General features: G+C 39.7%; 1 protein-coding gene across 4 annotated transcripts in view; it reads right to left on the bottom strand.

Annotated features, from left to right (window-relative positions):
• The window catches only part of plce1 (phospholipase C, epsilon 1), a 133285-nt gene that overhangs the window by 84081 nt on the left and 35008 nt on the right, over window positions 1-14196 (bottom strand). For all 4 annotated transcript variants that reach the window (XM_089121970.1, XM_089121971.1, XM_089121972.1 and 1 more), the window contains one exon: window positions 2740-2983. In XM_089121970.1, coding sequence (XP_088978096.1) covers window positions 2740-2983 — 244 coding nt within the window. The remainder of the gene's footprint in view (window positions 1-2739; window positions 2984-14196) is intronic.

The raw sequence follows: 14196 nt of genomic DNA, 5'->3' as shown, positions 1-14196 counted from the left end.
GTTCATATTTACGCTCAGTTTCTTCACAGAAACGTTTGTAAAAAAAAAAAAAACGAAACGATAGTCTCGCAACATATTTTCGTCGTCTCCGTTGTTTCCTGCGAACTTCACAAGATGCAAGAAAATAGCTGTAACCCACGCGACTGAACTGCAGCTGTCGACGGGATCTTGGAAGTTGTGATAAACATCGGCGCATCTCCTGTGACGTAGGCGCTAGCGACGACTTATAATGACGTTTAACGGAGGCGTAGTGGTGTCCCATTTCTTAGGGGAATATTTTCACCCCTACGCATTGCCACTCTGTTTCAAGGGTCAAGGGGAAGGCGAAGGGGTAGGGCTAGGGGAAAGGGAAGGGGTAAGGGGTAGAATTGGGATTGGCCCTTAACCCCTAGATGCTCCAGAGGCGTGCGACCTCTGACATAGCAAATGTAAGTCGCTTTGGATAAAAGCGTCAGCTAAATTAATAAATGTAAATGTAAAATGTATTATTGTATTGTTAATTACCCCATAATTGTGGTGGGTGTGACAAAGTTTCAGTCTAAGGCTCAATCCCAATTCACCCCATGCCCCGATCCTTCCATTTTGCATTCACGTCTAGGGGTAGGGTGTCCCGATTCTTGTCGCGATAGAGAGGTAGGGCGAAGGGCTACATAGCCCTCGAAACTGAGATTTTTCAGAGGCACACTCCGAAGGAGGGCTACGAGACAGTTTCGAGAATGCATTGCGAATCACCAGCGAGTTGGCTTCGAGAACAGTTAAAGATTTTAATTTAGCCCCGGATTACAACACCATGCATTTTATTTACTCTTATAATAATACTATAGTCATTTAAATTAAGAAATTGTATAAAAAAATGACCTCTCCGAAACAGTAAAGACATACATTTCGAGGAAGGAACATTATAACCATCAAGTTTCCGCAGAGGTAAGAGCAGCGGCGCTCATTGTCAGTCGTTGTCATGGAGAAATCCTGTAAAAACTCTTCGCTTCCGTAATTTTAGAGCCATCATCGACAACATAAGTTCATGAAGGGTTGTTCCATTTCGTAGGAGAATATTTCAAACCCTTGGCTCTTGTAACTCTGTTTTGGAAACAAGGGGTAGTGGCAAGGGCTGAATTGGGATTGAGACTAATGGCGCTTTTCCATTACCAGTACTCGACTCGGCTCGGCTCGCCACAGCTTGCTTTGTTCCGTTTTCCAATGCAGACAGTACCGCCACAAATAGTACCCGGTCTTCATAGCGATGCTATCAATCTCTCGCAGGATCCTCTCTTCGGCCACCAAACAAAGTCTCCACCTCCTCGATTCTCTCTGACCAATTAGCAGTCGGCATTGTTTCCACGTGACATTTTAGTATCGTAAAAAAAGTACCCGAAAGCAGGAACAGGTACAACTTTTACACAGTGGAAAACCAAACAAAGGCGAGCCGAGCCGAGTCGAGTCGTTACTGTGTAGTGGAAAAGCGCCATAAGACTAGTTTCTACAATCAATGCTAAAAGTCGTTCCAGAACGATTATAAATACAAATGCTATTACTTTTGAATACCGAACATTTCTTTAAAAATATGAAGTAGCTTGTGAAGAATGATAAGAAAATCATTGTGAGCTGATGAAAAATCATGGCTTCTTCTAGTGTCACATATCAACACTGGTGGTCTCGATCTTGGAAAACAAAGTAAGTGATCTCTAGGGAGTGATATCCCAAACAAATCTTGGATATCCCAAACCAAATCTTGGATAATTCTGTCCAGAGGAACCACAAAGACAATGAAGATATAGAGAAAAATTACAGCCTTTGAGCAATAGAAATAAAATAAAAAAAATATATAAACCATACACATGACAGTAAAAAGACCCTCAAAGTTGTTTGACAAAAATCTGTTCAACCAGTATAAAAAGTAGGCCTATTGCTTTGTTGTACCTGTGGTTGTGTAGCATGCAAAAAATAGTGCCAGCTTCAGAATGATGCAAGCTGCTAGAATTGTCAGGTTAGTGCGGGTACTCGAGAGTTTAGATGGGTTCCAGATAGCATGCAAATACAGTATGCATGGCCAACTGTATACCTTGTACCCACAGTATATCCATAAAATATAAATAACATCAATATGTGCATTATACATTGGGATGGACATAAATTCCGTGTCTAGAGACATTTCATGCTAATTTAATTTTTGCCATTGGCTGCCACTTTGTTGCATGTGAATTTATTACTGTGGCTTTTTAAGATTTAAATTAGCATACATTCAAATAATTTACATTAATCCTGCTACAATATTTATAACTGTAGCAAAAAGCCAAAGATGGAAATAAATAATTTAATTTTGTTTATATCATTATAACCAGGCTGAGCATCAATTTAAAAATCACAACATTAACATCCTTAATAACTTTAAAAGACTAAAAGTTGACGAAATTTTAACCATTGTATTATTACAATGTCGGAAGTATACAGTATGTAAATGAACAATGTGTATGCCTTTTCCATGTTACCTGCACCCAGAAATACCAGTTTATTTGTCAGAAAAACTCGGGCAGATGATGTTTGTAATTTTGCACCATCCAGCAGACTTTCGACAGCTTTAGGACTTTTGTTAAAAATACAGATCAAAGTTTTTCATTTTAATAATCCCACCCACGGACAGTTGGTTTGACATGGGGGCAGCACCCCAAATTAAAAATTGATTCCCGCTTTAATTGTAAAAACATCAGCATGAAAACAGAAATCGGTGGGTTTCGTTACCTTTAAGCATTGGTCGACCTGTGGAGCCAACAGTGACGCTGGGCAGAGAACTTCGGGCCCCGAGGCCAGCTGTCGCCTCCAGCAGGGCCCCGCTCAGATAAGCTGCAATGCAGGTTCTAAGAGGACAAGCCCGAAATTTAATCTGCAACAGGGAGACCAGCGGCCATGACACTGCTTGGGCAAGCAGCTTCCTGGATGGGTGGAGGAGATAGACCTCAGGAGTCAGCGTAGGAACATGGTCAATCTGCAGAAAAGAGAAGCCATGAGAATCCATGTTAATGTTTGTTTTTGTATAGTTAGGCAGAGAGACATGTTGTCTGAGGTTGGTTCTTACTTCTTACATACTGGCTCTAAACCTTTTTGGACTCCAAGCCCCTCTTTGACAATATCCCATGTCCATATTATCCGAGCTGATATTTACCTCTGGTACTTCGGTTGTAATAAACAATCTCAAAAATATGATGTCAGTTTGTTGTACATCTTAATATTTAGGGTTTTATTTAAAATAAAGACATTTTACAAAAAAAATATCAATAGCTAAATCTGAATCATTTTAATATCCATTAGGGTCCCTGGAAGTTTACTGAGGCTTCCTAGTTGGCCCGCCCCCTGGTTGAGAACCAGTTCCAGTCAAATAAGTTCAATAACCCCTTTTCCACCAAAAAAAAAAAGAACTGGTTCGGAACTGGTGCTGGTTCAAAGTTGGTTCGGAGTTGGTTCAACTTGCGAACCGCTTCAGAACCTATTTGTTTTTCCACTGACTAGAGTGCCCAGGGAACAACGGCGTTACGTCACTGTGTACGTCGCCATACGTTTTAGCTAGAAATGCTTGCAAGTAACATTACTTTGGGATTATCTCTAACTCGTGTACCAAGAAGGGTTTAAAAAACAATTGAAATATGTAAGTCTTTTCTTTTCGTTTGATATGTAATCTTTTCTGATAAGTTATGTACCCCTGTCTTATGTCTTTTTTTTCTTTCCATTTATTTGTTCTATATTGTGACTGTTTTCTTCTTTGCTTATTATAATGTCTTCAATTAAAAAAATACAAAAATAGAAACGCTTGCGCCAACTTCAAGCATAACAATTACAAAGGCGGACCCCGTCGTGTTTCTGCAAGTGTTTCTCCTGGATTTGCGATTCTATATTATGGTCAGAAAAGATGTTTAGAGCACATCTAAACCCGCCCCAGACCCCGACGTAAGCATGACGTGGTAAAAGAACAATTCTAGTCCAGCAAAGAGTTGGTGCCGCTTTGGAACCAGTTCTCCTGGCCGAGAATTGGTTCTTTGGCTGTCGAAACACAAAAAACTGGTTCGCGCGCAGGCACCGGCTCCGAACCGGCTCTCAAAATGCTTTGGTGGAAAAGGGGCTAATGTGTCAACTAGTGGCAGAACTAATCAACAGACTGACTAGCTGATGCAGCCCCTGAAAGAAATGGGAGCTTTCCATCTAGCCTCATTAATAATCTCTGACTTTGTGTGCTTCTGTGATTTAATTGCTGTAAGTGTGAGTAACCCAACAAGGAAACAAAAGCATGTTCCTTAAGATGATACAGGAAGTTTTTACAAATGAAATCTCAAAGTCTCTTCTGAACTAGTAACTGCTGAATGGTCCGCCCTATAAAAGCAGAAATGGGGAGTAACAATCCCATGTCTTCCCATCAAAATTATCCTGATTGAGTGAGAGCAATTTGGTAATTTTACTTCTATCTTTGACGTGGCACACATCTCCTCGCTCTGCAGTGTGCACCCATTATTTCACAATTACTGACCCTAGAAAGCACTTCTGCCTGATGATTCCAGGAAAGTCATTACAGCTGTTGTCTGTGCCCTTCTTCTGAAACGATTGACCCAGCTTCTTAGTCACATCTCTCCCCAAACTGCACTGGCTCTGACGCGTATTACACCACTCTCATTGGATAAATGGATTCAGCGGCAGTGCTGCATGATATAGACAAATACCAGGTGATCTGAGACAAAACGAAGCAGCCGTACCGCAAGGAACATCACAGGACCTTGAGGTTATTTCACTTAAAGTGAGTTTATAATTACACCAAGATTAATTTTTTGGTCAAATAAGCTGAACATGTTACACATCACACACCTTAATCAGCAGATGTATGTTTCAAGGGTGAGGTGGGTAACGTTTCTAATTGGACACACAGAGTGTTTCGCTCTCCACCGAGGATAAAAGAGCTTATTGCCACAGCAACCAGGATGAAAGATTCTTGATAGTGCTTAACAAGTCAATTGCCCCGTGTCTCATTTTTCTCACTTCAAACAAAGACATAACAACAACAAGAAAAAAACCCAATCAAGAAGGGGACTCGCATAATGAAAACCACCTTTGAAACTGTCAGGAATGGTGTTGATGGGGTTTTAACCAAGAAAAGAAAGCCTGGTTTATTATACTCACGAAAAGAACATGTCATCATGTAAGCTTGAAAGGCAAACACATTTTTGAGTCCCTGCCGACCAATTACGACACTTGATCTCTAAATATTTCATGTCACATTGGGATCAGTCATTACATGAGTTAACCTTATTTAGAGCACGGATAACCAATGGCATATTCACAGTAGATTATCATAAATTATAACTTGGCGTTGTTTGGTTGCAATGTTAAATCCGACTGGATCAAAGACAGTCTATTCATTTCTGTAACTGTATGTTCTACGGTATGTACTTTGTTGACTTCATCAGTTGCACATTCCCTAAACACACATTCTTTACCTGACATCTATCCTTTATTGCAATTAACAAGCTGTAATATAGCCTATCTAAATTGTGAATGAAATAATACTGTACACTAAGGCTGTTATCCGTCACTGACTGATGTAGAAAACTGCAAACATGCAGAACTTCAAGTGCTGCACCTGTAGAATAGGCCCCATTGTTTCTGAATGTGAAACTACAGCACAAAGCAAACCGTCTCCTTGGCTTATCTGAAAATTTATTTCGCAGAATTGGCAGTCCTCAGATCCCCTCCCTGAGCCGTAAAGCCGTGGTCCTTTATAATTACTCTTTAATGGGATGGGTTTCCTGCACTGCTCATGATAAAAGCAAAGTCTGCATTTGTCAGATCTTAAACTGGACCACAGGGACTAAAATCTGCACGTTCACCAGCCGCCTGATGTCTGACACTCATTCTTTTTGGTTTGAAAATCAACAGCACAAAATGATACTCAAATTTTCTTAGGAAAATATGGCTGATTGTTGCTGCCATATTCTTAAAAGTATAAGTTTTTTTTTGTTTGTTTGTTTTTTCAGCAATAGAGCATAGAGCAACAACCCCACAAAATTTTCCCCAAAGAACCTTTCAGTGAACAGTACTTAAAACTATAAAATAACCTTTTGTGGAATGGAAAGGGTCCATCCTACTTTTTAAGAGTGCAGGTTGTTGCTATAGGTCTTTTTTTACAATAAAAAACACTATTTTTGGTAATCTGGATGGTTACTAGAGCATTTCTAAGTTGTTGCTAGCTGGAAGAAAGTAATAACTTAGCATGCTTCAGTGATGGCAAGTGCCACAGTACTGCAGAATATGTCTGGCTCTAAAAATCCTTTCAAAGTATGGCATGTTTCCCTCCTTTCACTGAAATAAATACTCTCTCACTGGCATATCCCAGTTGACCACAGCATTAGCAGGTGTGTGAGTCACCTCTAACTACCCTGTGAAGGTTGAAGTGGTGACAGTCTCTGGGCAGAACTTAGCTTTCGGTTTTCAGAACAGTCATAACATGTAATTTAACACCGGTTATAAACAACAAACTATAAATGTGACAAATTGTATGAATTTGATGATTTTTAATACAAAAATGTTGTATTATTATCATGTTAACCAAGACACAGTGTCAACCGGGAACACTTCTTATAACACCCAATGTTCTTGTTACATCGCAAGTAGAATGGCACCCTATGCTAACATTAGTCTGTCTGTCTGATCCTTGTCCCAAGGTTACAGTACTCAGCCTGTAGTTGTAGTTGACCTGCACCTAGAAATGATCAAAACACAGCCCTGAATGACAGCAGAGACCATGTGAAGGCTGTCGACATCACAGCCATCGGGAAAGATCCTCAGCAAAGACCACAAGAACCAGACAAGTCCTACACACAGACCCCCGATCTGAATTCTGACTTGTGATGCAGCCTGAATCATAATGACACAATGTTGTTCATTGGCCAGAAGAGAACCGGCCCCCCGACCGAGCCTGGATTCTCCCAAGGTTTATTTTATTTTTATTTTTTCCTCCATTCTGTCACCCGAAGGAGTTTGAGTTCCTTGCCAATGTCGCCCCTGGATGGCTTAGTTGGGGTCGGGGGACACTTAATATTCAATAATATTATTGATCTGACTACTGACGCTGTTGTGAGAGAACTGAACTGGACGATGACATCCTTTTTTGCAGAACTGCTTTATAGATGAAATGAACTAATTCAATAACTGATGATCATTACATTGCAATTGAATCAACACTGAACTGACTTCAGCTGAACAGCCAAATGTATTATTTTTCTGATATCACATTAAAGCTCCTTTAAAACAATCCATATTAAATAAGAATTAATGACTTTATCAATTGTATTAACAATATAGTTTATATCAATATTTTGCGTTCGTTTTGAATTATTTTTTATAAGTATATCAAAATTAAACACTAAAAATTACAAACGTTTACATTGTTATTTTACATTGGCACATTACATTGGCACATTACATGTGTGATAACATTACATTGTTATCATTACATTGGCAACTAGACCTTGGCCGGGACCTAAATGAAATCATTTGATGTTTGATGTCATTATGTCATGATTATCTGCAGTTAATCAGATTTCACTGAAAAAGTATTCATTACACAGACCATAAAGACTTCCATAGCATCACTTGTCTCTCTTTTGGGGCCCCTCACTTCTCGGCCTGTAAAAGCTTCAGCATCGACCCTGTCTTGATGTCCTGAGCTCTCTATAGCCACCAATCCAGCAGGTGCTTTGTAGAAAGTCACTGGTTGAATGTCCAGCACAGGGGATGAAACTCAAGCCGAGAGGGTCAGAGAGTCTCAGTTCGGCTCTGAAGCCGCAGACACGCGGGAGCGGCCGGAATACCTTGAGAATGACTGACACACAGCAGCTGACTACTGTACTCAGCACATCAAGTGCCTGAACTGAAGTGGCCACAACAAACACGCAAATTACAATTGCATAATGTTCTCATTTAGAATTGGTTAAGTATGAAAGCCCATTTCCTCCGAATAAAATAATGGTAATTGTAACTTTATATCTCATGACAATATCCTTTCTTATCAACCTTAATGAATATCTCACAATTGTGATTTTATACCTCTCATTTCATATCTTACACATTGACTTTATATTTCACAATTGTGACTATTCCTTATTTTAGTTCACAAATAGCATTTTTAACATGCTTCCATAGTTAACCAGACACCCCCACAATATAAAAATTACATAATTACATTTTTGGATGGACTGTTCCTTTAAGCAATTTCTTATTGTTGTGGCATAAAATATGGACTACAAGTATTTGGGGACAAGATGTGATCTCCTTTCACCCCAGTTAAAATCTAATTCAGCTGACTGAACATTTCATTTGCATGAGAAAGCTGAATTTGCACATCAATAAAGCCCTCTTTTCATTTGTTCTGTACCCCGCTCTGTAGACAACGGTGACATGGCCCACCTATCTAATCAGTTCACCCAATTTACTCCGCAGCCTGTCATATCCTGTATCTCGGCTCAACTGTAGCGCTGTGCATTAATCCACCAGTAATGAACCGCAAACTGTCAGCGTTGCTATTGACTGGAAGTGGGTTTGATTTATTGCTGTCAGAGCTGCACTCGGGCATTATGAGTCAGCACGGATTCTCAGGGTTGATATGGGTTGACCTGAAGATCCAGAGCACACTGAGAGCAAGGTCTTATGTGACCCAATCGCTGCAGCTGTCACAGACGGGCTAGGTGTAGCGAGTTTGTAGGAAAGCGGCACAAGTGTGGTCTAGGGTTACAGTGAAGAGGGGCCAAATCAGGACCAGAGTTCAGTGGGAGTGGGAGTGTCTATTGGGAGGTATGCTGCTACTGTTATCTAAAACAATTTTGTGTATGTCGCAATTTAATTGACCTTTGTACAATTTTATGTGTACGTATGTATATAGAAAAATCAAAACAGTTTGTCAAAGCAAACTTTCCTGGAAAAGTCTGCTCCAGCTGGCAAACACCTTTGGTAACATCCATGCCACTATGATCAGATGCTTCCTTAAAGCTATAGCGGAGGATCTTTCTGATTTTAGACCCGCCCTCTCCAATTTTTTTAAAAAATGCTCATGCGCAACACTATTTTTGCTCCCGAGGTATTTTGAACTTCTTTTCACCCCTAAGTGAACAACGAGAAAGAGCTTTGCAGTGAGTATATCAATAACCTTTAAATTGCCTCTGCAGTGAAAGCTTACTATAAAGTAACATAGTTTAAAAGGTGAACTTGTGAACTTGCCAATAAATCCAGTAATTGTTTAAGCTAAAACATCACATTCGCCCCCACCGATGGCCTTCACTGTGTTAAAAGCAACAATACAACAGCAGCCTTCGCCATATTCCTAAGAGACATACAAATAACTTCCTCAATGCATTAATCATGTGTGACACACACATTCTGCCAAGAACAATCATCTGTTGAGGTTAGAATTGTGCCAGCATCTCTTTGATAAGGTTTGAGTACTTCTAGAACAGGCCATAGTATGGACTGGAGGACTGTACGGGACTTCGAATCATTCCATTGCACAGTAATAATGAAAATGAGAAAGACAGACCTCTCTCCGAAAGTCTAGTGTGCATGTGTGTGAATCTGGTCATGCTAATGAGGCTTTATATTTCAAACTGGTCTTACATTGCGAACGGTTTTTGTGTTTGGTTGTTGCGCAGACTATGGTGTTCTTTTTTATTGTTTGGAAGACTGAAAGCAAGCTTTTAAGCAGGACTGACCAGTGAACAAACAGCTTTAAATTACTTCATCATGACAGGTCTTTCATCCAGGCAGAGAGCCATCCCCAATCTCGTCTTATATGACCCCCTCTCCCTCTCACTGGATGGATGTCTGGCCTTCTTCAGAACTGACTAAATATTTTGCATTCGCGCCAGTATTGCCTTCTTTTCCAGACAATGCTGGCTTCAGCCAATCACACAAAAATTAATTTTGTTTGGATAGCCTGAAACACAAATATCGTTGCTGATATAGATTTTCTTATTGTGAGAGAGCCACTGTTTTTTTTTTTTGCATAAGGACCATGGCATTTATCAAGCACTCGAAAGTGGAAAAATGATATCCCCCTATCTGATATCCTACTAATAAAGCAGCCTCAGAAAGCATGAAGAGAAGTGTATGTATGGAATAATGTTTTCTTATGAGGAAAATCTCTTATGGCAACATGACTGGACCGATACGTGAGTTCAAGAGCTTGTGGCAGAGTTCCAGTTTTAGAGATTTCTGCTCCTGTAAACGTAACTGTTTATGGTCCAGTCTCATTCATGAGATTCCAGCTGTCACACTCAGCGATCCTGTCTGAGTGCTATGCACCTGATGGCTAATTTTGACAGAAACAACTGTGCGTGCAACAGGGTAGGAACTCTGTGCAGCACCATTTTGTCAAAACAGTAGATGTCACCCACCCTTTTTTGGCAAATATTGGCTTGCTTTTTGGGCAGTCGCGGTGAAGCAATTTCCCTTGCGGTAATTTTGAGTGGCTCAATAGTGCAATATGCGGTATTACCACCATTTATTTATTTATTTATTAGTTGCTATATAAATACGTGTTACGATGTGGTCAGCATAAACAAAAACAAGAACATTTTCAGTAACCGAAAATAAACAGCGTCTCTGCGCATTGAAAGACTGTCACTCTGCGCGCAGTTACATTGCTATGCCAACCGACTGTCTTTGAGTGAGTCATTAAACCGTTCATTCAACGAAAACGTTCAAAAAAAGCTGATTCCTTAAATGATAGATGTAATGAAACAAGGTGTTCAAGGCTCAGCTGACCAGCAATGCTTGAGAGATGAAGATGAAGCATTGCTTGACTTAATTGAGAGACCAATGGCTTTAATTCAATGCGTGACTCGCTGCTTTTTCCTCCCCACGGCTTCCATGCACTGTGTAATGCTGACCAATACTGATGCCATTAATGGTATAATATTTCGCTTTCCTTGCGAACGGCAAGCTTTTCACGAATATATCGTTACATGACTTGACTTCAAAGACAGACGCAGGTAATCGCACACGTTCAGTCGATCTCATTCACTGTCTGTTTGGGCTTAAGTCCAAATCCACAAATCCTCTGTACAAATCATCATGTTAAAACAGTCTTGTTATTATTAACTTATTTAACATTTAATACACATGGTACGAAGGGTGTAGCCTAATGAAAAAAGAAAACACGTGAATATCACGGTTGCTGCGTTTACTTGCATTCCTCTGCGGTTGGCCTGTCAGTACCCCACGCCATGGTACTGCAATATTGCGGTTATCGCGACAGCCCTACATGCTATGTTATTATTTAGGTGAGAGGGGTTATTTTCCACAAAAGAGTACAATATAAAGCCTGAAATTTTAACAATTGGTCATTGGAGGTGCTAATCCTCTGAACTGCTAATAAGGGTGTCATGATTTCGATTTTAAATCGAAATTAATTCACAATTAAAAAATGGAATCGTCGATGCTGCCACGCCCCAAAGTCACGTCCGTTCAGCTTGCCAAGCGGAAAAAAACATACGAGTTGAAGTGCTGCGAGTCTATGGTCAACCTCTTCTAACTAAGCTACAGCCATTCAAAAGATAGCAAGGCAACTGCAGATGCAGGAGACCCATCGACAGAACTTGAACCCTCTCCTCTTTCATTGAAGTTGCAGGTGTAGAAGTTCTTTGGATTTCCAGTGAGTTATGTTGACAACGTTCGCGCTTCAAAAAAGCCACAGTTTGCAGACATCCCAATATTGATAGGGGGTCTCTGATGCATGCAAATTAGTTAAAATCTCCCAGAATCTAGAGTGAGCGAGCAAGAGCGAGCGTGTATGCCGAGACAGAAAAAACTGTGCTCCAAACCATATTGTACGCACGACAGAGAGGGAGAGAGCGAGAGACCTTGCGTGTGTGCCTCATGAAGACAGAGAGCATCCTGATTGGCCGATTGATACAAATCGAGAATGAAATCGAACCATGACCTTAGATTCGAAAATGTAATCAAAACGAGGATTTGGAGAATCGTGACACTACATTTTTTTACACAGATTTAACAATCTAATAAAGTTAATGTAATGAATATTTGTCAGATATACATAAATGAAACAATATGTAATTAAGTATTAAACTAATTAAGTACATTAAGTGTGTAACAAAATGTAATTATGCCTATATTTTCATACTATTGATTGATTGATTGATTGATTGATTGATTGATTTTAATTGTTACAGTCAAGAAGGTAAAACTATACTTCTCATGTGCGTTTAATTTTATGCTATAAAATACTTTAATGAAATGAGCATTTAAGCAAAATTAAATTTTTTACACCCATCTGATGTGAGCAATAAATATTCGATTTTCAGTTCTTAACCTTGAAAGGGAAATGCTGGGAATGGACCGTCCAACACTTGAGAAACAATGGCCACCACACAAGAGCTGCTTATGTCTGACACCCTTAAGACACCAAAAAATGCTCCATTATTGTCACAGACAAACAAATAGAGAGTGAACGGCTACGACCAGCACCACTGCGTGACAATACAGGGACCAGTTCCCACAATTCAACTGAACCACATGGGGACTCTAAATCTGCTCAGCAAACTGAACACTTAACAATGATTGCTGATAGTCTCCGTCACTCAGAGTGAACCTATTCAAATCTCAAGCTTCTTTGGCAACTCAAGACTCATGGAAAGAGAAAATCTTGCAGATTTGTTAACTGATTTTCACATTTCAATAGCGATCCTTAAACAATCCATGTCACATTCAGATTCAGCCTACGGTTAATAATAAACGGACTGAGAAGACATTTTAAAGTTGTGTTTTCTGCCAAAATATGCAACGTTTAACATTTAATATCATGCAGAAAAAGGACAAAACCTTCAAGTTACTCACAGAACTCCTTGCAAATCCACCTCAGAACCTTCCATTGATCCCTGGCCCCCTAAAAACTAGGTTCACAGCAGCTTTTCTTGTGTAAGAGTCACATGTGAGATTTAGTGTGGATGTGGCCGCAGGGCTGCTGTAAGCCTGGAGGCAGGTTCAGGCCGTTGAAGAGCGTTCAGTGACTCTGATGTCTTTGGAGGACTCGGTGCTGTTCTGGCACACGGCAGAGAGAGGTGGGGCCGACCGCTTCATAATCTCCTGTTGAATTTCACATGTTGCCGTCTCAACAAACCCCAAGACGCACTCTACGATCGCTTATCACAATTCCCTGGCCTGTGCATTTGTGTGTTTGGCTGTGGGCTTTCAGCACGTGTATGCAAAATCTACGCATAAGGGGAACGCTAAAAGAGAGAGCCAGAGATCGCACACTATTTGTACAGTATGTTTATACTCCAGTCCAAGTCTGTTGAGACTGAAGGGATAGTTCACCCGAAAATGACAATTTGGTCATCATTTACTCACCCTAATGTCATTCCACACCTTTATGACTGACTTTCTGCTACGGAACATAAAAATGTGTTAATAATCTGTTATACTCCCTCATAACATACTTTTTTTTTTGCCAATCTCTGTACATTTAACTACTTGTTGCCTTTTTGCAATTTTATTCAATCGTATGTTCATCTACTTTTATCATTTTGACCTAAATGCAAAAATATTCAATGCATCCAAGAAGCTGACCAGTTTTACATTTCACTGACCTGACTAACTTGAAATATAACAACTTACATTTCTTCAAGTTGTCTCCTGTACATATACAGTTTGGTAAATATAAAAAATCTTGAGAAATATTTAGAAAAATACCGGGAACCAAACAACATTGAAGCCCATTGGCTTGAACTAAAAAGTGCAGAGGCATTTCTCAAAATGTATTATGTTCAACAGAAGAAAAAGTAATACAAGTTTGGTACAACATGAGGGTGATTAAATTTTAATCTATCATTTCTAAACTATCCCTATCCCTCTTATTTTCCCTTTAAATATTAGTATGATCCTCTGACCCATTCAAGCCCTGTCGAAATATGTTCTTACAGTTACATGCCTCTTTTCCACAAATTAAGTCACACACATGCACAAGAAATGTTATACAATACTGAAACACACTGTAGGAAAAAATAAACAAATTTAAATGAGAACAGTTATAGTTGTTTTAAAGCTTTTCTTTTGAGACACCAAGTACCGGTAATGTAACGGTTTTTACAGAAGTGTGATTAATGTTATCAACTTGACATTTTGCTTATAAGCTGCTATCGTAAGATTAGG

This window comes from Pimephales promelas, chromosome 17 (assembly GCF_988280905.1).
Source record: "Pimephales promelas chromosome 17, fPimPro1.hap1.1, whole genome shotgun sequence".
NCBI classification, from domain to species: domain Eukaryota; kingdom Metazoa; phylum Chordata; class Actinopteri; order Cypriniformes; family Leuciscidae; genus Pimephales; species Pimephales promelas.
Note: the sequence above shows the minus strand (reverse complement) of the source record. Positions and strands in the feature narration are given on the sequence as shown.